Here is a 24,179-nt window from a genome sequence, read left to right as displayed (position 1 = left end):
ATGGGAGCAGAGCAGCCAGTCCCCTTTCCTGTCCAAAGTCCCCCAGAGAAAACGGCACTTCAGATCTCAGAGCCCCCCTTTTCACGTCCTGCCCCCCTCCCTGCTCTTCCAGACCCGCAAGATCCTGACGGCCTGTGAGAAGAACCCCAGCGATGCCCACCAGCTCAACTACGACATGCACAACCCGTTCGACATCTGTGCCGCCTCCTTCCGGCCCATCTACCGGGGCAAGCCAGTGGAAAAATGCCCGCTCAGCGGGGCCTGCTACTGTCCGGAGTTCCGCGGTCAGATCTGCAGAGTCACAACCGTAAGTTGGAGCTCTTACTTCCATCCCACCGGGCCTAAATTCATCCCTCAGGGTCTCTGGGCTCGGAGAGCAAGAACATCCACCCAGCCTTGGTAGGTACGAGGTTTGGGCCAAGCCAGTTCAGGCCTGGTAGGATGGTTCCATAGGTGTGGAAGAATTTGCCTTTTAAAAATATTCTTCATCTTGAACTGTTACAATTTAAAAACAAGCACACTGGGAAAGGGACTGGCTGTTCAGCAAGCTCCCCGCTGTGCTCACGTTCCATTTGCAACCCGTGGCCTTCGCCCACAGTCAGCAATGGCACGGTCCACCCTACAGTTTCAGACTCTGCTGTACCTTTTGCTTATTTCAGGGGGGGAAAAAATCCCGCAGCTGCACACATCACACTAAAGCACAATCTGGTTTAATACCAGCATGCAAGCCATCTATTCTGGCTTATACCACAAGCGAATATTGTAATGAGTTCCACTGGGTGGCCTAAATTACCACTGGGTGGAAGAGATTCTCTCCGCCCTCTATCTTCTTGTGCCTTGAACACGCAGGCAGTCTGCTCTTGTGAACAAATCAGCAGCTTGCATTCCTGTAACACTCTTCTGCTGCTCGGGGTCTTCAGTCCACCCACCCAAGGTAGAGATTAGCAGCTGTCCTGTGAACTCTCGGCTGAAACCCCCCGTTTGGTGGCACACCTGGCTTGAGCCATAGGCTAACTTCAGAGACATACATGCTGCCGAACCACATGTCCTAACAGCCAGGAACCACGCTGAGACGAGGAGGAGGTCTCTAGTGTTTATTACTGCTACATTAAACAGAATCCTAACAAGCTGAAGAAGCGTGGGGAAAACCCAGACAGATAAACCCCAAAGGTTAAGGCGGGTCTGTTCTGTCTCTCTTTGAATGGCTGCTCAACTCCTCAGTACTACGCCTGCCTTTTCCCCCCTGGAGAGGGGCCCCCTCCTGCTCGCCATCAGTGCTCAGGACACCACAGTTGGCAGACTTCTCAGTCACACTAAGCTAGAACTAAGCAACTCAAGATACAGCTTGGGGTGAACCAAGTCAACAGTGTCTTTACGGTTGTCCATCTTGTAGGGAGGCTGAAGATTTACACCCAAAGTTACGTGCAGTTGGGACCTAGAGAAGATGAGAGGGTTGGGAAATCTGCTTTGAAAGGGGGGATTTTAAATTGGGGGGGCACTAATTATACCTCCTTCAAATGCAGGTGACGGAAATTGGCAAAGATGTCATCGGCTTAAGAATCAGCCCTCTGCAATTCCGCTGAGGTGGCCCACTCTTGTGCCCCCCGCCCTTTCCATCTTGGGCAGGGTCCAGTGACCCCCCCCCCAAGCACTTGCTCTTCACATCTCCTGCAGCATTTCAGATGGGAACCAGTGCCGTTCGTTGGAAAGCAACTTGGCCGAGCTGCCGCCTCCCACCTTCAAGCTGTTGTTCCAGGAGAATCAAAATATTGAAGCAGTTCTACCACTTTCCAGTTTAGCCCAGTTCCTCTAGAGCAGCGTTTCTCAGCCTTGGCAGCTTGAAGACGGGTGGACTTCAACTCCCAGAATTCCCCAGCCACCCATCTTCAAGCTGCCGAAGCTGAGAAACACCGCTGTAGATGCTTGCTGGGCTCAAGGCTGGACGAAACTCCGCAGGTTGGGTCTAGGAAGGGATTGAAGGCTTGTTTTGGGACGGCTCGTTTTGTATGCTTAATGGGCTGAAAACCCCACTGCTTCTCCATCTTTATTGTTTTTCTCTTCCCCCTCCGCCCCCCCCTTCAGCCTTGTTTCTTCTTGACTTAATAAAGAGAAATTAGTTAAGGAAAAGAGTGTATTTGCTTGCTTCAGAGAGATTCTATCTGCGTGCACAGCTGCACCAATTTTGGCAAATTGACCAAACGGGGGAAAGACCCAGTTTTTCCAATTAATTACACCCAAATGAGGTAAAGTTGACCGTTGCTTCAGGTTTTGACCCGTTTTCCTCCAGAAGATGCCCTTCCTCATCCTTCTTCCGCACACCAACCACCTGGTGGGTCAGCAAAGCTGGGAGAAAGTGGCCCCATTTCACCACTGAATTTCCACGATAGGAGAACGGGGGATTTTGGCCGAGGAATCCCCCCGTCCCAGTTCAGTGCTGTCACCATGGTGGTGCTCTCACCGGATGTAGACAATCCCCAGAGAAGCAGAGTGAGTGGGCTCAAGGCGCAAAAGCAGCAGTTGGGGAGAGTTGCCAGTCGAGGCCGTGTTGCTGCAGCACGTTAATCCCAGTTCCCTCGATTACAAAACCTGAAGTCCCAAAATAGCCGATCCACATTTAGCCCTTGTGTGCTGTGGGCCTGTCTCCTGTTTGTGGGAACCCTTGGCTGCTGGGGCAGCGTGCTGACCTCCATGAGAACCTGGCTGCTGGGGTAGGACTGGGAGAAGGTCCAGGACAGGCAGAAGACTCCAGAGGCGCATCCTGACGTTTCCAGATGCCGTTCTGGATAACCCCAAGGCAAGGAGACTCCTTCAGCTAGATTTGCCACCTTGCCAGAGCAAGGAAGCTGCTGCCCTCTGCTGCCTGAAGGGAAGGTGAGGGGCTGCAGGATGAACCAGGGGGCCCTCCTGGTGCCCCCTTCCCTCATCCTCAGTAGGGTTGGTCACCAACGATCGAGGGGGTGTCTTCCTGCAGGGCCTGGTAGGGGGCTTTGCGGATGCATTCCACAAAGAGCAGGAACGACATCAAGAACCAGAAGAAGAAGTTCACCCAGGCAGCTGCCTGAATGCAGGAAAAAAAAGTGGGTTGGAACAGGCAGGCAGAATGGTAGAAGTGGAAGAGACCTCAGAGCAGGGTTTCTCAACGTTGGCAGCTTGAAGATGGGTGGACTTCAACTCCCAGAATTCCTCAGCCAGCTCTGCTGAGAGTTTGCTTCAGTTCTGAGAGTTGAAGTCCACCCATCTTCAAGCTGCCGTTGAGAAAGACTGCCTTAGAAGTCATCCAGTCCCCCTGAAGGGAGGTGAGTTCTGATGGATCTGCTCCATCCCCACAGAGCCAAGCCCAGGGCTCAGGTTTTGGATCACTTCCATCCGGTCTCCTAAAATGAGCAGGATGTTCTTGAGAGGATGGTGGGCTCCCAGCTGTGGAAGGCCCTGGATAAAGTAGATTCTCTGAACCCTTCCTGGTCCAGATTCAGGCTGGGTAGTAGCCCTGAGACAGCACGGATCGCCCTTGGGTGTGATCTCTGGAGGGCTCAGGAGGGGAAGATCTGTCCATCCTGGTCCCCTCCATGGCTTTGATACCATCAACCATGGCATCTTACTGCCTGACTCTGGGAGGTGGGGCACTGTTTTGCAGCGGTCCTCCAGGGCGGTACCAGTCAGCGTTGGTAGGGAAGGAGAGGCCAAGCCCCGTTGGGTGGGGTGCCTCAGGGCTCGGGTCACTTGCCTCTCCTATTTAATATCTAGGTGAAGCCCCTGGGAGAGGTCATTCAGCAACATGGAGTTTGGCATCCTCAGTATGCGGGTGGCCTCCAAGTCTACATCTCCACCCCGTGCAGGACAGATGATGCTGTTTGGGTGCCTGATCAGTCCCTGCAGGCTGTGCGGGCCTGGTGGGGAGACACAGGCCACTGCAACGCCAGCCTAGCACCTTGTGGGGTTTTGGCCTCCGGGGTCAAGAGAGATGATGTCTTTGACTCTGGGCGGGGTAACCCTCCCCTGGACAGAACTGCTGCATAATCTGGGGGTCTGCCTGGACTCCTGCTGGGGGAGCAGGTGTCAGCTGCAGCCGGGGGGGCCTCTGCAGATGGTTCTTGTGCGCCAACTGCACCCAATCCTCGACCGGGAGGCCTTGCTCACAGCTGCTAATGCCTTAGTCGCTTCCCAACTGGACTACTGCAGTGCACTCCACATGGGGCTGCCCTTGAAGACCATCCAGAATGCAGCAGCACGTGCCGCTGTGGGTGCTCCATGGTTCCCCCTTGTTACATTACTGTGGCGAGACCTGTACTGGCTTCCAGTTGCTTTCCTGGTGCAATTCAAGAGGCTGATTATCACCTTTAAAGCGGCACAGGGCAAGCCAACTCTCCGTGAGGTCTCTCCCATCCCATTAATTCAGATAAAGTGGGCATGCTCCAGGTCCCTTCCCTCAGACATCTGGTGAGACCTTGGAGGTGGGCCTTCTTGGAGCTTCCTTGGCCTCCTGAAATAGTTTCCCACCTGAAATTTGCAGGGTGGGGGGGTACCCATTTAGCCTTCCAGAAGGCAATGAAGACCTGGCTCTTCCCCCAAGCATTGGGCTAGGATGGGGCTGAGTCGGGGGGCCAGGGTATGGATGGGCTGCCACACAGTGGGAATGCTGTGATCTGTTCTTATATTGTTGTTTTCACTGGTTGTTATGAGCCACCTAGGATCACTACGTGAGACAGGCGGCCTGGTAAGTTCCTTAAATAAACAAACAAGGTTGGGCAAGGAGGCGTTCTGGCGGTCCTCCTGACATGGTGAGAACTTTGTGCCCAGTCGCACAGAGGAACCAAGGGATAGAGCCCGTGGGCGCAGTTAAGAAAGCCACTCACCTGGGCCACGTAGAGGTTGTCATAGAACCTTTCGGCATGATACGGTTGGACCCAGGGACGGTGCTGAGCATCTTGGCAGCTGTAGAGAAGGAAATAAGGGTCTTACAGTGATGATTTAAACCTTGGGGGGGCGGCGGGGGGAGACCTTCTCACAAAATGGCTGCCACGGGGGAATAGCAAAGCACTAAGTCACCAGAAGGCTGCTGTTCCCTTGGTTGGTCCTGTGCACCACAGAAGCTCCTCATTTGGATCGATGGGTGATCTTCCACTCTTTTAGTTGGTGGGAGCCAGAGTCATTCTTAGAAATAAAGATGCCCAGAGGCTGATCCTTCCTCTACCCTCTGTCAGCTCTCCCTTCTTAAAGTTTTTTTTTTCCAAAAAAAAATAAGAGAGTCAAAGATGGACAAGGAATCTAGTAGACATCACGAGAGGTGTCACCATGTGAGGATGCTCAATTGGCAAGGCAAAAGTATCTAGGGATCCTTTAGTGCTGCTTTGGTGCAAAGAAGGCTCGCCGACCCCGAAGAAGGATGCCTACAGTCAGGACCAGAAATACTGGAACAAGGATACCTGTTTTGGCATTTGGCCTCTGTACACCACCACATTGAAGTTGAAAGGAAAGACACCCAGACGGGAGGGAAGTCAGGACTTTCAGCTGTCATTCAAGGGGTTTGACAAAAGTGGGGCACTGACCATACAGGAGGTACAGCCGGTGGCGCACACACACTCCTTTCAACATCAGTGTGGTGGTGTACAGAGGCCAAATGCCGAAACAGTTATCCTTGTTCCAGTATTTCTGGTCCTGACTGTATTTATCTGTTCTATGATTTCTCCATTCTAGAGGGCATTCGAGGCAGCTGAATCCTTACGGAAGAATGGTCTAACTTTCTTCAACCTGGGCATCCTCCAAAGTGTGAACTTCAACTCCCAGAATTCTCTGCCACAGCCAGGCTGCTAGGGAATCCTGGGAGCTGCCCATAGACGTGGAGGGCATCCAAGTTGCACAAAGGTGACCTAGATGAAGTGGTGAAAAAATTAAAATGTCTGCCTCGGTTTTTCAGATGTTCCTTTCATTTTGGCTCAGGAATTGGGAATCAGCACTTGGATTCTAAATCCCCTCCCTTTGGATTTTCAAACCCTGGCAGGTTTTTGATTAGGAGGCTCTAATTCAGTCTTTCTCGTCCTTGGCAGCTTGAAGAGGTGTGGACTTCAACTCCCATGCTGGCTGGGGGATTCTGGGAGTTGAAGTCCACACCTCTTCAAGCTGCCAAGGACGAGAAACACTGCTCTAATTCTTTGTTAGTCACATGGTGAGCAACTTGACCCGCAGGTTTATATGTGCATCGGACGGGGGTTCCTAAAGCCCTTTCCAACTGCAACCAAATTGTAATTTTTAATATGACAGAAGGGAGAATATAATTTAAAAGTGTAAAAAATATAACATATTATAACATGCAAATTCACTGTTTTTAATTAATTGTACTTTGTTAAATCTAAACCAAATCAAATTTAGTCTGTTCTCGCCGTATGTTTTTTCTGCATCCAATAAATCCTTCAAAGGTAAGAACAAGCCCCCACAGAGGTTCTGAACTATAGGTAGTCCTCGCTTAACAACCAGACTTGGGACTGGAATTTCAGTTGCTAAGCGAAGCGGTCATTAAGTAAATCTGACCCAAGTGTACAACCTTTTTTTGTGGTGGTCGTTAAGCGAACCATGCAGTTCCCCATTGATTTTGCTTGCCAGAAGCCAACCAGGAAGGTCGAAAAAGATGACCATGGGATGCTGCAGCAGTCATAAATGTGAACCGGTTGCCAAGCACCCAAATGGCGATCATGTGACTGTGGGGACACTGCGATGGTCGTAGTGTGAGGACCAGTCATAAGTTGGTTTTTCCAACACCACTGTAAGTCCGAACCATCACTAAACGAATGGTTGTTAAGTGAGGACTACCTGTATTAGGTTGCTATGTCATCACCATGGTCTCACAACACCTATAACCCGGTCAAGTAAAGGCCTACCGGATTCATTTCCACAACATGCAAAGCGTAGTTAGCTTTCTTGGTTTAGCACATTGTGGAAATCCAACCTGTTTGCTTGTTTACTGTTCAGCGTGCTGACCCAAGGAAGAGGGTTTATTCAACAATGTTGTGTGAAGGCAGCCAGGGAGGTCCCAGCCTTTTGTAAAGGTGGACTTGTCTCTCTTTTAGCGCATCATTTTTCTTGCCTTGCTGCAGCTTTGGATTGCCGAATGGACCCACAGAAAGCGTCCAGGCCGACGCAGAGGACGCAGGCGGAGACGAGAAGAAAGAAGAGGAGGATGGCGGAGGCCACCAGGGAGCCCTTGAGCCACAAGCGGTCCCTGTCAGGAGGAGGATGGAGAAACATCATCAGGACCGGGATGCAGAAACATCATCAGGACGGGCACCCCGCAGTTTGCCCCCGCCCCGCAGCCGCACTTACAAGCCTCCATCGCCGTAGCAGCAGCTGTAGATGCCGCGGAGCAGAGAGACGAAGGCGAAGATGGCCGACAGGGCAGAGATGATGGAAATGAAGTAGCAGAGAGACACGTGGCTGGAGCGTCTAACGCTCAGCGTCCCGTTGTAGCTCACCGACCCGTAGAGAACGCACTGGCCGCTGAACTCCCCCTGGAAGTGAGAGAGCACAAGGGCGACGGGTCTGCCGGGCCCCGGAAAGTGGGGCCATTGTCTGCCACGCACCGGATGGCATGGGGGGGAGGAAGGGAGCCACCCCCCAGCCCCGGGCGGAAGGCCCACTGGAGAACCGTGGGCTGCGGCTGCTGCGCGCGCAAAGACGACGCTCCCTGAGAACATTTTTGCAGGAATAGTTCTCTCTCTCTTCTCACTTGCTTGTCATGGACTTTGCTGGGGGGCGAGCAACCAATCTTTTCCGCCTCCCCTTGTTGTTCACCCACATACTTCACCAGGCTGGGACTTTTTCTTGTCTTGGGAGCAAGAAAAGGCAATTTTCTTTGCACAACACTCTAGAGCAGTGTTTCTCAGCCTGGGGAACTTCAAGCTGGGTGGACTTCAACTCCCAGAATTCCCCAGCCAGCACTGGCTGGGGAATTCTGGGAGTTGAAGTCCACCCAGCTTGAAGTTCCCCAGGCTGAGAAACACTGCTCTACACGCGTGTGCGTGCGTGTGTGTTGCATTTCCACCGCCCCCCCCCCCCGTGAAGCTCCTTAAAGACAGCTTTATACTGTCTGCAGGTCTGTCGTCGTCGTGACCCAACTCCGCCACCCGGGCCGCTCTCCAGCAGCCCCCCCAGCCGGCCAGCCTCTCCGGGCCTCCGGCCACGCGGTTCCCCGGCCGGGGAAGGGTGAAGGGGCTCCTCCTCGCCCCGGTCACGGGGCCCCAGTCCTCGTGCTCCGGCCGGAGCCGGCAGGACCAGCCGCCGCGCCCTGGGACTTCCCCCGACGGCCGGCGGCCCTCGCCGTGCCCGGGGAGGGGAGCAGAGCGTCCCCGTCCGACGGGGTGGGGGCGCGGCGCCCGCGCGGCTGGAGCAGGTGGCGACGCTTCCTGCCGCCCGCCCGAAGCGCCCCGGCGGGGGAGCCGGAGCCGGAGCGGGCGCGGCGGCCCCCGAGCAGCCCCCCGGGCTGGCCGGCGCGGGCGGCCTCACCTGGGCGACGGCGAGGGCGGAGGCGCAGGCGAGGGCGGCGAGGAAGGCGGCGGCGTCCAGGGCCAGCTCGAACAGCAGCCGCCCGGACGGCCGCGCCATCTTCCGAGCGGGGACTGGGCGCTGGGCGGGCCGCCCCGCCGCGTCAGCAGCGCTCCGGCCCGAGGCCCGCCCAGCCGCCCCCGGAGCCGCCCCCTGGACGGGCAGCGCCCGGGAGGCGCCTTCGGGGCCCGCGCGAGGAGCCCGTCTGGCTGGACCCGGCGGCGGGCCAGGCGGGCTTCGGCGGCGCTCGGCCGCCGAACAACCGGCTCTGCGGGAGGATAACCGGGGATGAGGGCTCCGTCGGAGGGGAAACGCAGCGCCTCGTCCCGCTCGGACAGACGGCGGCTTAGCGGGGCGCGCCCAGCCCGAAGGCGCTTGGCCAGACGGGGAGGCGACGGGGTGGGGGGGCTGCTTGCAAACACCTGGGCGATCAGGTGCAGGGAGAGGCTGCCGCGTTAGGAAAGGGGGGGGCACCCTTGTTACGGAAGGGGCTGAAAACTGAAATGGCGAGAGACGGCCACGCCCGTACACTTCGTTTGCAGAGCAACTGCATTTCAGTGAGTGTCGGGGGCCGGGGGTCTCAGCCTTGGCCGCCTGAAGATGGGTGGACTTAACCCAGAATTTCTTTACTGGCTGGGGAATTCTGGGAGTTGAAGTCCGGACATCTTCACGCAGCCACGGCTGAGAAACCCTGGTCCGGGACTTGGGAAAACCCATCGGGAATCCTGTTCTTCCAGCTGGCTCCCTTAACTCCCGACCAGCGTACCTTCGCAGCGTCTCCTGCAAACAGGCAACCCATCCTCCCGCCCCCGACTCTTTCTAACCAGCAGGAAATTTGATTTCTTTCTCTTTGCAAAACCGTATTTGGTACTCATTGAGGGAAAACACTTTTTTTTTGGCCGGGGGAAACCATTTCCACATTACCCCCACGGTTTATTGACCGTGTTTTCCAAAAGTATCAAGGATTTGTCCCATCCACTGCTCCTCCCCCACCCCCAAAACAAAAAACCTTTCAGAGTCATTATTTCAGACAAAGTTCGAGGCTTCCTCTGGTTCAGCGATGGGTGAGGGAATCCAAGCTTAGATCCAGGGAATCTTTCCTCTCTCAACAGGAAGGGAGGTGAAAAGCTGCTGCTGTTTTGAATGAAGGGGGGGGGGGGACCAGCAGAGAAAGCAGTTTCAAAACAGACGGGGCGCGTTCTTCAAGCCAGTTATGATCGGTGAAAGCTCCCCAGTAGCAAAACACAAGTTTCCGGTCCCTTAAAAAAATACAAAGCCAGCTCTTCCGCTTTCCCTTCCTCTTTCCATGGAAATTCAAAGAGTGATGCCCCCCCCAGCTCTTCGCCACACCTCCAGCAAAGGTCCTGCTCACCCTGTTCAAACCAGGGGGGGCAGGGGGGAGTGCCAACTGTATTGCTCCCCTGAGACCAACCTCTCCTGTTTCAAACAGGAAACTGGCCCTGCTCAATTCTGTTACTAAAACTGAGATGACGACAGAAAAAAGCGTGCCCGGGGGAGTCAAAAGACCTTGTGAGAATCTATTACCCCAAGTTTTTAAAGGGGCTTGATTATTCCAAACCGGTTGCCCCAGATCTCCAGCTCGCAGATCAGGGGCCCCTCCTTGGACAGAAGGGGCCACGGGGTGGTTGTGGGTCTGATGTGGGGCGCCAGATGGCCCCAAATGGCCAGGCCCTCTTGCTCAGAAACGCCCCCCCCTCAGAGAGGCAAGTAGAGGGAATATTCGGAGTGGGCCCATTTCTTCACTGGCTTGCTGGTCCTGCCAATCATGGGCAGCTTCTGGGCGTAGCGCGAGACGTGGGTGGGGCCGCGGTGCTGCGGGAAAGAGGTCTGGAAGAGGCGCCCCGGACACCTTCGCTCCACCTGCCGCCCCGCGATCACGAAGCTGAAGCGGGGGGCTCCCTGGAGGGAGAAGCGGCATTTCTGGAAGACGTCCCGGGCGACGGGCCGGTGGCTCTGCTGGCGCAGGGCGCTGCGGGAGCGGGTCAGGCTGGCTGGGCGGTGCAAGGCCGGCCGGCTGCCGGAAAAGTCCCCGCGGGGGCTGTCTTCTTCCCGGGGGCTGACGGTGGCACTGGCGGTCAGCTGGGGCATCTTGCGCACGGCGTCCCCAGTCCCAAAGGCTGGCTGCTCCTTCTTAGTGTCCGCTGCCTTGGGAGGGCTGGCCGGCATCGGCCCAGCAGGGCACAGCCCCGCGCCGGTGCCGAAACGGGTGGCCAGGCTGTCGCCAAAGAAGTAGTAGAGCTCCTGGTAAATGTCGTTCAGTGAGACGGCGGGGGGCCTGGCAGGGATGCCGACCCCTGCCTGGGGACCCCCGCTGCCCAGCTGCAGCAGGTGGCTGGCAATGCCAAAGCCGAACTCCACCTGGGGGTCTTGGAGGGGGCTGAGCCAAGGAACGCTGTCCCGCGCACGCCCCTCGGGACCCGCGCCCTCTGCCTGGACTGGCACCGAAATGGACTGGGCTTTCATCTTCAGGAGTCGCTCCACTGCCACCTGCGGGAGAAACCAGGCAGGAGAGGCTTGTTAACCCACGGCTGCTCGCCTGGGGCGATTAAGGCCGTTTTCCAGACGGTCAGACGGAAACGTCCCCTCAACCTGCAGGAATACATGTGCACAAAGAGGCCTTTGGGATCAGCTGTGCGAGAAACCGGACTGTAAGGCAGAAGGATATATCCCAGGATCTGGATCAACAGGAATTAAAAATGTGTACGTATTGCAAAGCCCTGAACAGGAAGTTACACTTGGTGCTCTTTGGCAGTCTTCCTGTCACAGGAAGAAACAGAAATTCATCACATCTGGAAGCTGCAGAAAGCCAGCAAACTTTTCAAGAGATCCCAGGGCCGCGGACCAATAAATGGTTTGTGGCAATTTTACATGACATTACAGATTTTCTTGCCTGAATTTTTACATAATTTCATGCCAAACCACAAGTTGCTTTGGTGCGATTCTGTCTGTTTTACAGTCCACAACAAAAAGAGGAATGTTTGGATTTTGCCAACACCTTCCAGATGTGTTGTGGTCATAGCCCTGCCAGTCCTCACCCACAAATACTTGATTAAATGTTGCAGTTCTTGGCACTGTGCCCAGAGTCCCCCGCGTGCCCAGGAGACTCACCAGAATGGCCCCATACACCTTGTGCCCATCGGCCTTCACCTGGGCATTGGATACCGAGTAGTCATCCAGCACCGCCTGCAGGTTGGACCAGTAGGTCGAGAGGTGGGGATACAGGACCCGCTGCACTGCCTGAGATGGAGAGGGCTGTAAGAGGTCTGCGCGCCCTGGGGGCAGCCCAAGGCAACAGCGGGGCAAAGCGACGACTCACCTCCCATCCCAAGGCGTGCAGCCCCACCACGGCCCCGTAGTGCGAGCAGAGGGGGCGGACGGGGTCAGCCAACACCTTCTGCAGCGTGAGCAGGATCTGATGGTACAGGCCGCTCATCAGATCACCGTGAGTCCTGAGAAAGCAGAAGGGAAACCCAAGTGACTTGGCTTAATCATGGCTGAAGAAACCTCCACTGGTGGGTTGGCTCAAAGCCTTGAACCAGGGTTTCTCAGCCAGGGTTCAGTGGATCCCTCGGGTTCTGCAAGAGGTCCCTAGGGGTTCTCTGGGAGATCACGTTTTATGTAAATAATTATTTCAAATTCGGGCAACTTCACCTTGGAGAGGTAAGTTTCATTCTTTAATTTTAGTTTAAGAACACTGTTAGTGCCTGTAGACAAGCCTACTCATGGAGTGATTAATTTTTTAACTTCTGGCCTATCTTCAAGCATGAATGGGCAGGGGTTCCCCGAGGCCTGAAAAATATTTCAAGGGTTCCTCCAGGGTCAAAAGGTTGAGAAATACTGCCTTAAACTGTAAACCGTTAAGACTCCCCACTGGCTGGATTCGCACAACACCCGCATTATAGCATTTGTCACGGGCTGAATTACCCCGCTTGGACTATGATATGAGATATTGAACCAAAAGCCACTTTGAAATTACAGCTCAGTGTAACAGGTGACCCCAGCCTCAATCTTTATACCGGCCTGTGGCCCTCCACAGCTTCGGCATGGCCCAAGAAATTCCCCCGAAGTTTCCCCCAAGGGGGAGGATATTTAAACTCGTACTTGCTGGCTAAATTTCATTTTAGTTCAATCTGAATTGATTCCAGTTCTGATTTCAGGTCTTCTCCTGGCCCCCTGCCCTCCCGTGGTCTTTGGCCAGCAATTCCCAGCATGGGGCGGGGACCCCTGGCCTCAGAACCAGGCCCACTCTGGACTGCAATGCTCCTTTCTGTTCCTCAGGACTGGGGGCAGGCAAGACACCGAAGGCCCGTGGTCTCGGAGGAGGAGACGTTACCAGAAGATCTGGCCCAGCAGCAGGGCCGCGTAGTCGCGCAGGGTCCAGTGGTCGTTCAGGGGGTTGATGGAAGCTGCCAAGGGCTCCAGGACACAGTACATGACGCTGGCAATGAGGCTTTTGACGTAGGACCCCAGGCACAAGTAGGGGTTCTGGATGAGGCTCTTAGCCACGTGCAACAGGCGGTTCAGCTGCTCCAGGTCGTGGCTCACTGATTTGACCTGCAAAGGAGGCCACACGGGTCACCCAAAGCACATGGCAGCCTTCCTAAAGTGGTCCTTCCTGCTAGGTGGGATCAAGGACGACCACCTGAAAACAAGAGGCTGGGTCCCCACTTCCAGGGTCATGAAGCTCTGTATGTGGGAATGACCCTGGGAGAAGGGGCCAAGAGATGCTGCCAAGGGAATGGTCAGATAAGAGATGGCATAGCCCACAGCTGCATAACGGGCGGAGAAAGAGGCTCAGAAAGACCCTCCCTGGTTTCTCAGGCTATAAAAGGAGATGGGGGGAGATCTGTACTTTCAGACTTGCAAGATTCTGTCAATGTAGCCTTACAATAAAGTAGAATTAGCTCATCTGGTCGTGTCTCCTGTCTGGTCTACCTGGGAAGGCTGACATCAATCTTCACAGGCTGGGCTACCCTTCATGCCATAATGGGGCGGGTTTTCTTTCTGGCTAAACATATTGCTTGAACCCATCCAGTCATGGTTTAGTTAATGAACCATGGTAAAACTCTGGCTTGATACTCAAGCACAGCATCCTTATCTTCCCCCTTCTGTCAATGCAGTTCCCCAAGGTTTTTGAGACATAAGAAATCCTCATTGGTGGCATCTTTGTGGGAAAGGGGTAAAAATGTAAGGTTTTCCTTGCTTGAGTAGATGCTCAGCTCAGATTCCCACAGTGGACAACTAAATGTCTCAGGAAGCTCACAGACAGAACTTGAATATAAAAATTAGCAAAACTAGGTTAGATCGGTTTATGACTGGTGACAAATATTTAATACAGTTTTAAGAAAATTTATATTAAAAGATGGGCTGTTATAAAAATAAAGGTAGTAAAAAAATCTAAAATACTAATTTACTAGAACTCTTAAACAAAGCAATAAAGCAGTAACATTTATCTTTCAATTCAATACTAATTAAAATGTTAAGCAACTGAAGGGTTACTTCTAGGAAGACAGAATAAATGAATGAATATGCGGTGTTAACAATCACTGATCATTATTTAACGTTATAAAATCATGAAATGGTGCTTGGGAATTCTGCCCTGTAGGACTGTGAGGGTTAGGGTAGATGCTGGCTGGGGAATTCTGGGAGTTGAAGTCCACACATCTTCAAATTGCCGAGGATGAGAAACACGGGGTAGATTAAACTATCTTGTGATGGACAGCAATGGTGATCAAGAAGGATTTAGCTTTTCTCCCAGATATTTCTGAGATGTCTTGTAGGAGGAGGAGAATAAGATCAGCAGTTCTGCTGTTGTTAAAAGGGGTATAATCAAATCTTTACACCAATTCAAATAAAAGGGCAACAAAGGAGGCGGCTGTGTGCTACTGACTTGATTTCCTCCAAGGGACACGGGCATAAACTACCTTCCAGAACAGGTGACCCTGACTAGAGTACAAGATCTTCTGTGAGTTGGGCACAAAATAATCAAATAATTTGGTATGTTATTTGGCTGCTGCAGATGCCCTAAATTACAGACTGGTGAAATAAAGCTGTGTGCAGAACTATACCGCTTCAATGCCTGCAATACCGTCAATTAACAATACCCGTCAACTGGCTGCCATGTCCAATTAACTTTCTCTTTTTCCGCAAATGGCCTCTTTTCCATTTTAAGGCCATCTAAGAAAGCACCCCTGGGTCGTTTCCAGTTGCGTCCCGCAATTTGCTATAAGACAGGACGTTATTTGTGGCTAAATTCAACTTCCAAAGAGTCCCATTAAAAAAAAAAAAAGAAAGAAAAACATTTCTGGCCCTCCTTGCTGCGAAAATGAACTCCAAGCGTGGAGGTGGAGCTAGCTAAAACTGTGAACGATCCTCGCCAGCCCCCTGGGCACGGAGAAGAGGGAGCAGTTTACAAACAGGGTGCAGGACTTGGGCCATGCCCTCTCCACTCACCCCACTCACGATGTAGACAAAGTAAGGCAAGAGTGCCGCTATCTTTGAATTGGTCTGTAGGTCCTGGAGGGCAACCTATGTGGGAAAGGAAGAGAAAGGTTGAACTCTTTGGCATTGGCCAACCCTTCCCTCAGAACTCAGAACGTGTCATGGGTGGGCTCACAAAATGGCTGCCATACAGAGGAACAGGTAGTCCTCACTTAACAACCATTCATTTAGTGACAGTTCAGACTTACAACGGTGTTGGGAAAAAACAACAACTTATGACCGGTTCTCACACTTATGACCGTTGCAGCGTTCCCGGTCACATGATCACAATTTGGGGCAACCAGTTCGCATTTATGACCATTGCAGCGTCCTATGGTCACGTGTTCTTCATTTTCAACCTTCTCAGCCAGCTTCTGGGAAGCAAAATCAATGGGGGACTGTGTAACTTGCTTAATGACCACGTGGTTCTCTTAATGCCTGTGGTGATTCACTTAATGACTGCCACAAAAAAGGTCATAAAATCAGTCTGGGTTCACTTAATGACCGCTTTGCTTAGCAACCAAAATTCAGGTCCCAACTGTGGCTGTTAAGCAAGGACTACCTGTAGGAACAGTCACAGGGACTGATTTGAGGGTTCTTGCAGGCCTGCAGTCTGCAAATCCCTTCTTTTTCCTCCCAGTCCTGCCCCCTCATATCAGCTGAGCTTCTTCCCTTCACTCACCTTCATCAGCTGAGGGTCATCCCCCAGTACGGCTCGAGTCACATGTTGGTAATACTTCAACAGGTCATCTGTCAGCACTGAGACGGCACTGGGCACTGGAAATAGATATGAAGGAGATCTTGGAACTCAAAAAAGCAAGTGATAAACTAGAGTGGGAAACCAATTTTGAAACAAATAGCCTGCACCAGTTGCTGAATTACAGTTCCCAGGATCCCCCATCATTTCACAGACAGAGCTGCTGAGAAACATAAATGCCCAGATTCCCCATTTGTGCAATAAAGTATTGCTCACGGCATGCCTGAAATATCCCAGTTATATATATTTGGCCAATAATGAGTGGCTGGAGTCACACAATGCACCGACCTCAGGTTAACAAACTTAACAAAGCACGATTGTTGCGTTCAGATTTACTCTCCCCAAAACTGTCAGCCCTCCCAGATAAACACGAGCAGATGAGCTACTTCTACTTTACTGTTTGGCTATATTAACAAAATTTTGCAAGTCTGAAAGTACAAATCTCCCACCTTCCCTTTTTTTTACTGCCTGGTAAGTTTCCTTCTCTGCCGGTTACTCAGTTGCGGACTCCTGCCTCTTTTATCAAAATGTGCCTTAGGCAGCATCTCTCCCCGCCCCCCCGTCTTCCAAGGTCATTCTCACATTCCATTACAAAAATAAACATACGATGGCTTATTGTGATGGCCCGTTTCACACAACCTGCAAAGGTAATGGCTGTGGGAGGCTGTGGGATGTTAAGCAACAATCCGTCCTTTGTATTCTGCCTGGATACCTGAAGCAGAGATTTTGACATGGAGGCAGCTAGTGAATTGCTCCCAACAGCTGGTTTGGAGGCCAACTAGATACAGACCCAGGCAGCAGCAAGTCAGCAATTCCCGAGGCCCAGAAGAGGCCCTACTCCTTTGCAGGGCTGGGTTGGCCAGAATAAGGACTCCTCAGTGTTGGTGCCTCTCTCTGGAACCACCAAGAGGTTCCACCAGCTGTTATCACTTGTAGACAATTGAAAAAAAAATATTGTAAAAAGAAGACAGTATTATTTCTTCTAGACTTTGTCTTAGATAATGCAGCAATTGCCTGCTTGCTTTGCTGTTGTGGCCTAAAATGTTTTGTCAGATTTTGTTCTTCTTTGTTGCCTTATGGAAGAAAGGCAGAGTAAAAAATATTTTCAATAAATATGAATAAACGTGTGTTAACAGGTCTTACCGGACCCTTGTGCCTCGAGGTTGCCTTTCCCGTCCAAGTAAGAGACATGAACTAGAACAGAAGAGAGAATCAGTGGAGATGCTGCTCAGATATTCCTTGATTCAGCTTCCCTGGAAAAGCAATTCATAAGGAAAAGGATACCACTCCGGGGCTCTTGCTCAATCTCCAAAACATGGTTATTCATGCAGAATCTAAGGTAGGCTGAGCAAGATTATAAGACTGCTGAAGAACCTGGTAGAACGTGGTTCCGAGCAACAATCCTGCCCAGACGTCGCTAGGTCCCAATGGCTAACTTAATATGCTCCTGCAGCTGATTGCCCACCATGGCTTAAGAAGGTAAACATGGTGGTCCCTGGTGCCCAAACAAGTCAAATCAGTTAGACCAAGCTGCAGGGAGGGACTGAAACCAAGAAAACAGGAGTGATCCAGAAAATCTAAGAGGAGCAGGGCTGTCCGCAGGGTGTGGTCAAAAAAATCAAGATGGCGGTTGTGCTGTTGCAGTCAAAGCTCTTCCCATTTTGATGTGTGTCACGCATAAAAACAGATGGAGCTTCAGCTGCACATCAAGGCCACCATCTTGAGGTTTTTTTTTTTTTACCATGCCCTGCAGATACCCGAGAGGAGCATAAAAATGGAACAAAAGGAAGACACAGACGGAATGAGCACTGAATATATAGTAACAGGCATTCTGTAGCACTGGGCCCCAAACGCTTTTTCTATCTGCGATTTCTCTTCTAATGATTTCCTGCAGCCCAAACAGCAGAAATTGCCTTGAAGATTCCAGCAATTGCTGCAGATTTTCACTGCTTACTCTTACGCCAGAGGGATGGGGTAGGAAAAAGAGGGAACATCAAGTTAAGGGGGTACCTATCACATCTAAAGATAATACCAAACTGGATAGGATAGCTAACTTCCTAGAAGTGAAAAAAAATAGCAGAATGAAATATAACAGGCATTTATGTTCTTGCTCTTTGGTAAAAGAAAACAAATACACAGATTTAAGATGGGGAATACTGTCCTGTCCTGCCCTGATCTGATCTGATCCTATCTAGAGTAGATTACTCTATTCAGTACTGAGTACCACCATTAAGAAAGATTCAGGGAGACCAAAACAGATCCAGGGAACATCAACGAGGATGAAAATTTATTTATCTTATTTACTTATTTTATACATTCACCACCCATCTCTCCCCTACGGGGGGACTCTGAAATGAACTAGGGATGGCAGAAGCTGGGCATGTTTCATTCCTTTTGAGAAGTCTGTGGGTCATTATAGCACCCTTCAAACATTTGGAAAGATGTCACGCAATAAAAGGTATAATCTAGGACAGTGTTTCTGAACCTTGGCAACTTGAAGAAGGGTGGACTTCAACTCCCAGAATTCCCCAGCCAGCCAAGCTGGCTGGGGAATTCTGGGAGTTGAAGTCCACCCTTCTTCAAGTTGCCAAGGTTCAGAAACACTGCCTTTGGATACAGGACAAGGAAAAATCAATTTAAGTTGCAGGAAGGCAGATTCTGATTGAAAGTTACCAAAAACCTCTGGACGATAAGAGTGGGTGGGAGATGATTTGATTCCTTTTATTAGATGCATTAAAGCAGAGGGGATGCTTTAATTTGGGATCCTGCGCCCAGCAGAGGATTGGAATCCGTGGCCCACTCACCCCTTCCCATCCTACAGCATTACGACCTTCAGAATAAGGATCTTCTGCCCCTTTGGAATTCATGCCATGGACACAACTGTCCTCTTGTCCCAGGCTGCACTTGAGCTATCTGTCTTTTTATTCAGAGTCTGAAAATAAAATCTAAATATTGCATTAAATCCCTTTCAAGGGCACATGCTAAACCTTTCTGCGTTTACATTGTTTTGCTGAAGATCTGCTTTGAGGAAGCCTCCATTGCACTTGGACAGGGAAACAGGATCAGAATCACAGTTTGCAAGCCACAGGGAACTCCCTTCTAATATTATTATTGTTCATTTTATTTATGTATAACTCCTGGTCTTAAGGAAGCTGAAAGCAGCAGGCTCCAGAATATCAATTAAAAACAACATTAAAAGTACAGAGTTAGCTCAGTGACTTACTACAACGTTAAAAAATACTCACCAGCAAACCAGGCATCTTTTTGCTAACAGTTTGTTCCTGGGCCAGTGCTGTTGAACCTTCAAATGCCCAAGTGACTAATGTGCCTTGAGCTGCAATCTAAAGTAGACAAAGGCCATTCCTCCCCAGGGGGACAGTGCCATAATCGGGAAGTGACCTGTGGGTGGACAGCCTTGCGGCATCTTGGCCTTGGTACCTCAGCCCCCTTTTCCCAGCCTACCTCTCACTGCTGTCTCTGCACAGCCCTTGGGGATGTCAGTTGCCAGAGCCAGCTCCACCAGGTTGACTTCACGATCTTCTTGAAAGTATAGCTCTCCTTCCTTAATGGCCCGGAAGGGGAGAGCGTCCGAAGAGCCATGGCCACACACCACCTACAACAGCAACAGCCACACACTCAGCACGCTCCAAGTGTCTCTTCGTTGGCCAGACGTTGATGGAACTTCACTGCCTGTATAAGTTTCTCTGACTGTGTTTCTGAATTACCCATTCACAGTTTAATGCTTCTGAAGCTTTTTTTATAAAGGCTGATTGCACGGAATAAATTATTGGTGGTATCTTTTGCACGTCAACGTTTTAACGTCCACATTTTACAGCTTTTCACAAAGAAATCAGCCTCGCAGCATCATTTACCCAGCCTCACAATTCCTCTTATAGAAGCCTCGTGAAAAGAACGGAAGCTTTATTCCAAAATTAAAGTGAAAAGGTAAGCAAAGCATTTTGGTAAAACATCTGGATTGTCTTAATAGGTACATAATTGTCAGCCTTATAAAGTAGAGCAGATTAAGAAACCAATGCCATGTAGGTCTTGAACTACTTTTTTGGGAACAGCTTGGAAACAGAATCTTGAAGTATGAATGTGCTTCTCTCCTCCCACATTTTTTCTTCATATGAACTAAGGAGGGGCCTGTCTGACATGTTTTCTTAAGTTAATTTCCTGGAACTCACAGTCTCCTGGTTTCTAGGCCAGCACCTTAACCGCTGCACCAAACTGGCAGCCTAAAATGTGGTCCCTTAACTAAAGTTTTACAAGTGGAAAGATTTCTTCACCTAACAAGATATTGCATAGAACCTGTCAAGGATGTCCTTTATCTTCTTTTATACCTAGTTTGGGAACACTGGACACTGAAGTTAGCTGGTGTTAGATCAGTTGCTAGTTCCAAGCCACCTTCATCAACATTTTTCTAGAAACTTCACAGATTACAAAAGGGTTACGACAATATTTTTTGTCTTTTTACCAGATTCATGGGCTGCATCACCAAATCTTTAGAGAGATGTCAGCTTTCCAATGTAGCATTTGAAATAGCATCAAAGATCAGCCAGTCAAGGAGGGTTTGGGGTGGGGGTGGGGGAAGGATGCATCTGAACAAATGCTGCCTTGAAGATCCAACAGACATGCTCTCAATGCTGTCAAAATTCTCCTTATTCTATTTAAGCAGTTAGGTTAATTAACGAATCTATAACCAGGACTCAGATGCCAACTGACTGGGACCAGGGACACCCAGACCAAAGCTGCTGGCTCTAACAAGCTCTCCTAAACCAGAACCCAATGTGGTTCCTCTAGCCCAAAATTGCCACCCAAGGGAGAAAGGAATTTGCTCTCGGCACGGAAAATCTCCCTCCCACTCCCCCAGGGCCCAACTCACTTCCACGTTGCTCCAGCGCAGGGCTCGGTTGAAGTCTTCCACCGTCAGCTTCCGCCGTTTGGTGTGTTTCATGAACTGGGAGCTGTTCTAAAGTGAGGGAAGAAGAGTGGGATGTAAACACTGCCTTGCAGTGAGCAGCGCCTTGGACTCAGCATTGCATGTTCCTCTTCATGGCCCAATTGCCTCCAGGTGTGCTGGGGCGATCATTCCCGGCCACCAGGAAGGCATTGGGTGGGTGAGACTTGCCCCACAGCTATGATATTCCTGACCCCAGAGGTGTGGTATTTCCCACTCTTTGCTGGCTTTTAGGGAAAGCAACGGCTGGGTGCATGAAACACACTAAACTCAAGTTAAGAAAACACAGTCATTGCGTTCACAGCATGCTAAGCCCAAATCGATAAACCAGATCACAGCTTAATGTGATGGCCTGGTTCCCACAACGTGCTGAAACGCAAACTACCAGCCCCATTTTAGGCTAGGCTAGCATGTTGGGCAAATTCAGGCAAGATGGCGTGTTCTTCCCTCTGCCGTGAGCCAGGGGATCAAACCATGGGAAGGACACGATGATGGGGGAGACCAGAACATGGGGCTCCCTTCTACATACCTCGAATCGAATTATCCATTCGGTCGTATCCGACCCTTGGTGATTCCATATGCCAGCTCTCTCCATGATGTCCGACTTTGTACAGCTTCTTTCAGTTGCTTTGTACCTTGGCCTGTGTCTGCTTTGATTACACCCAACCAGCGCAATCTTTGGCGTCCTCCTCTTTTGCCACTGACCGTTCCAAGCATAACGTCTTTCTCCAACCATGTTGATCTCGTGACACGACCGAAGTAACTAAGTCTACGTTTTGTTATTTTCCCTTCTAGTGACATGACCGGTTTTACGCCCTTCAACACCTCTTTATTTGTTATCTTTGCAGTCCAAGGGATGCGCAAGAGCCTCGTCCAACACCATAGTTCACACGAATCAATTTTCCTTCTATCCAACCTTTTCATCGTCCAGCTTTCACAGCCATATGTAGCTATGGGGAACACGATAGCCCGGCCTAGTCTACACTTAGTTGTCAGGCTGGCATCCTTGCTTTTCCAAATTTGATTCATACTCATCATTGCTGTGCGACATGATTCGGTGTTTAATTTCTTGGCTGCATTTGCCATTTTGATTGACCAGTGACCTTAAAAAGGTGAATTCTTCCACACATTCCACCTCCTCTCCATCAATTACTATTTTGATGTTTCCATTCCTTGCAGTTGCCATGAGTTTGGACTTTTGATATTCAGAAAGAGGCCAAACTTCTCCTTTTCTGGAGTCTCATGATTAGGTGCTTTAGGCCCTCCTGGGTTTCCGAGAGGAGGGTTGTATCATCTGCATATCGAAGGTTACTGATGATTCTTCCGCCAATTTTACCCCAGTTTTTGATTCGTCTAGCTCCAGTTTCCTGAAGATCACTTCGGCGAACAAGTTGAATAAGAAAGGTGACAGAATGCAACCTTGTCACACACCTTTCTCGATCTTGAACCAATCAGTGTCTCCATATTGAGTTCGTACAGTGGCTTCCTGATTTACATACAGCGATTTTACCAACTTCACCAAATGTAGTGGCACCCCGAGGTCTGCTAGGGCTCTCCACAGTTTGTCATGGTCAACACAATGGATGGGTTTCTACATACCTACCAGGTAGTAAATCAAATTATGTTTGATTTGATAAATCAAATTATTTGATAAATCAAATCAAATAAATCAAAATTTATAAATCAAATAAATAGGTAGTAAATCAAACTGTGTTCAGCTGTAAGTGAGAAAGGTCTACAGCTGGCTGGGTTGGAAATGCATCGCACATCAAATCTTGAATTTTCCCAACCGGATGAATTAATGCAACAGATCAAGCAAAAACTAACCAGTCCCATTTTAATCCGAGCTGTTAAAAACTAACCTGACCTTTCTGGATTGTTATTATGGTGGCTTTCCTCCTAGATCCATTTTCTTTTAATAATTTCACCATCCTTGAAACAGTGTGTGGGAAGGTTTGAAACAGACTTTTTGCATAATTTTGCACAGGCCTCCACTGTACGATAGAGCTTTTTTTTTTTTTTAACATTTCAGTCTTGTTTTTAATGCTATTTCTGGATGTTTTGTTTTAAATTGAAGGAATGGGGGCAAAGTACAAGACCCCCCAATCACGCTGAATCCAAACAAACTGGGGTTCCACTGACAAAAGGGGTTTCCCCAGGACTGTTCCCCCTCACATACCTGGGTTGCTTCTCGCAGACGGTAGCAGACATCCTCAGCCAGCAGGGCAGTGACTTCATCGGTCAGCTCCACACCCGCGCTTTCGGCCATCAGCCGCACGGACTCCCGTGGAATCTCCACGAAGCGGCGTTCCTCCCGTTCAGACATGCTGTCAGCGCTGGGACGAGGGAGGGTAGCCCCACAGCTGTCACACAAAACAGAGGCAGAAGACCACTTAAAAGGGTCCCAAAATCACACTGTGGGAGAGATCGGCTGGGTCACGCAGCGTAACTCTCTCCATCATGCAAAGGATGCAGAGTTCTCATTCCCATCTAAGCTGCCCAGAGCCACTGAGAGTCAGGTGGCATGCAAGTTTAAACAACAACAACGTATTATGGAAACGGAGATCCACGTATTCAGAGAGCACCATCTAGATGAGTGTTCTTCAAACTTGGCAAATGTAAGATGAGTGGACTTAAACTAGTAATAAATATATAATATTATAGATATAGATATATACATACACACACACATATACATACATACATATATCTACAAAATTTAATTTGTTCAATTGTCTCAATAGGGAGTTGTCCAACCCTGGAAATACCCTGAGTTATATATATATATATATATATTGTGTGTGTGTGCGTATAATATTACATGTGTGCATGTGTGTGTGTGTATTTTCCATTCAATCATATCCAATTCTTGGAGACTTCCTGGACTAGTCCCTGCAGTTCTTTTGGCAGGTTTTTCAGAAGCGCTTTGCCATTGCCTCTTTCCCAGGGCTCAGAGTGTGTGACTGGCCCAAGGTCACCCAGCTGGCTCTGTGCCTAAGGCAGGACTAGAGCTTAAGGTCTCCTTGTTTCTAGCCTGGTGCTGTAACCTCTACACCAAACTGAATAATAATCATCATCATAATCATCATAATCATAATCCTCTCAGTTGCATATCTCAATCAGTCTTAGAGGAACCCCTTCTCACCACGGGTCCCCCAAACAGCACCTCCCAAAACGTTTTCTCTCACCACTCAGAATTGGAAGCCAAGGGGAGTCAAGCAAATTCAAAACGGAAGAGGAAGGGAGGAAGGAGAGAGACACAAATAAAGGGGGGAGGGGGCGGGAGGAAGGGAGGAAGGAAGGAAGGAAGGAAGGAGAGAACGAACGAAGTTCCGGGGAACGAGTGTGCAAGTGCTGGATCCTTGGAGGCGGAAGGAAACCACGGGGCCAAGCGTGCAAAAGGAGCAGCACCTTCGCGGGGAGGAAAGA

General features: G+C 50.4%; 3 protein-coding genes across 6 annotated transcripts in view; 1 reads left to right on the top strand and 2 right to left on the bottom strand.

The window, feature by feature from the left end:
• The window catches only part of COPA (COPI coat complex subunit alpha), a 307,095-nt gene that overhangs the window by 57,319 nt on the left and 225,597 nt on the right, over positions 1–24,179 (top strand). For 2 of the 3 annotated variants that reach the window (XM_063316563.1, XM_063316562.1), the window contains 2 exons: positions 113–307; positions 1,524–1,877. In XM_063316563.1, coding sequence (XP_063172633.1) covers positions 113–307; positions 1,524–1,583 — 255 coding nt within the window. In that variant the 3' untranslated portion in view covers positions 1,584–1,877. Of the gene's footprint in view, positions 1–112; positions 308–1,523; positions 1,878–24,179 lie in introns of those variants that run through there. The other variant, XR_010068808.1, reaches the window with a different exon arrangement.
• TMEM179B (transmembrane protein 179B) lies at positions 2,786–8,623 on the bottom strand. Its single transcript, XM_063316568.1, has 5 exons — positions 8,494–8,623; positions 7,315–7,499; positions 7,079–7,213; positions 4,854–4,932; positions 2,786–3,058 (listed from the first exon to the last, which is right to left on the bottom strand). Exons 1-5 carry the CDS (start codon positions 8,590–8,592, stop codon positions 2,927–2,929), a joined length of 630 nt encoding a protein of 209 aa, XP_063172638.1. The 5' UTR covers positions 8,593–8,623; the 3' UTR covers positions 2,786–2,926.
• Positions 10,120–23,276, bottom strand: TAF6L (TATA-box binding protein associated factor 6 like). 2 transcript variants are annotated; one of them, XM_063316565.1, is made up of 10 exons: positions 22,930–23,276; positions 20,676–20,762; positions 19,253–19,403; positions 16,934–16,984; positions 15,716–15,810; positions 15,007–15,081; positions 12,887–13,107; positions 11,870–12,002; positions 11,662–11,790; positions 10,120–11,040 (listed from the first exon to the last, which is right to left on the bottom strand). In XM_063316565.1, the coding sequence occupies exons 1-10, from the start codon at positions 23,074–23,076 to the stop codon at positions 10,249–10,251; spliced, it is 1,881 nt and encodes a 626-aa protein (XP_063172635.1). In that variant the 5' UTR covers positions 23,077–23,276; the 3' UTR covers positions 10,120–10,248. The 2 variants fall into 2 exon arrangements, with proteins under 2 accessions (XP_063172635.1, XP_063172636.1); XM_063316566.1 differs by lacking the exon at positions 11,662–11,790.

This window comes from Candoia aspera, chromosome 17, assembly GCF_035149785.1.
Source record: "Candoia aspera isolate rCanAsp1 chromosome 17, rCanAsp1.hap2, whole genome shotgun sequence".
Taxonomy (NCBI): domain Eukaryota; kingdom Metazoa; phylum Chordata; class Lepidosauria; order Squamata; family Boidae; genus Candoia; species Candoia aspera.
Note: the sequence above shows the minus strand (reverse complement) of the source record. Positions and strands in the feature narration are given on the sequence as shown.

Excerpts from the sequence above, each read along its gene's own strand:
- TAF6L (XM_063316565.1), bottom strand. The coding sequence starts at position 23,076 with ATGTCTGAACGGGAGGAACGCCGCTTCGTGGAGATTCCACGGGAGTCC. Across the intron at positions 12,003-12,886 it reads CTGCTGGGCCAGATCTTCTG|GACTCACGGTGATCTGATGA; the intron begins GTAACGTCTCCT and ends CTGCTTTCTCAG. Across the intron at positions 11,041-11,661 it reads AGGTGTATGGGGCCATTCTG|GTGGCAGTGGAGCGACTCCT; the intron begins GTGAGTCTCCTG and ends TTTCTCCCGCAG.
- TMEM179B (XM_063316568.1), bottom strand. The coding sequence starts at position 8,592 with ATGGCGCGGCCGTCCGGGCGGCTGCTGTTCGAGCTGGCCCTGGACGCC. Across the intron at positions 7,500-8,493 it reads CCGCCCTCGCCGTCGCCCAG|GGGGAGTTCAGCGGCCAGTG; the intron begins GTGAGGCCGCCC and ends TCTCACTTCCAG. Across the intron at positions 3,059-4,853 it reads ACAACCTCTACGTGGCCCAG|GCAGCTGCCTGGGTGAACTT; the intron begins GTGAGTGGCTTT and ends TCCTGCATTCAG.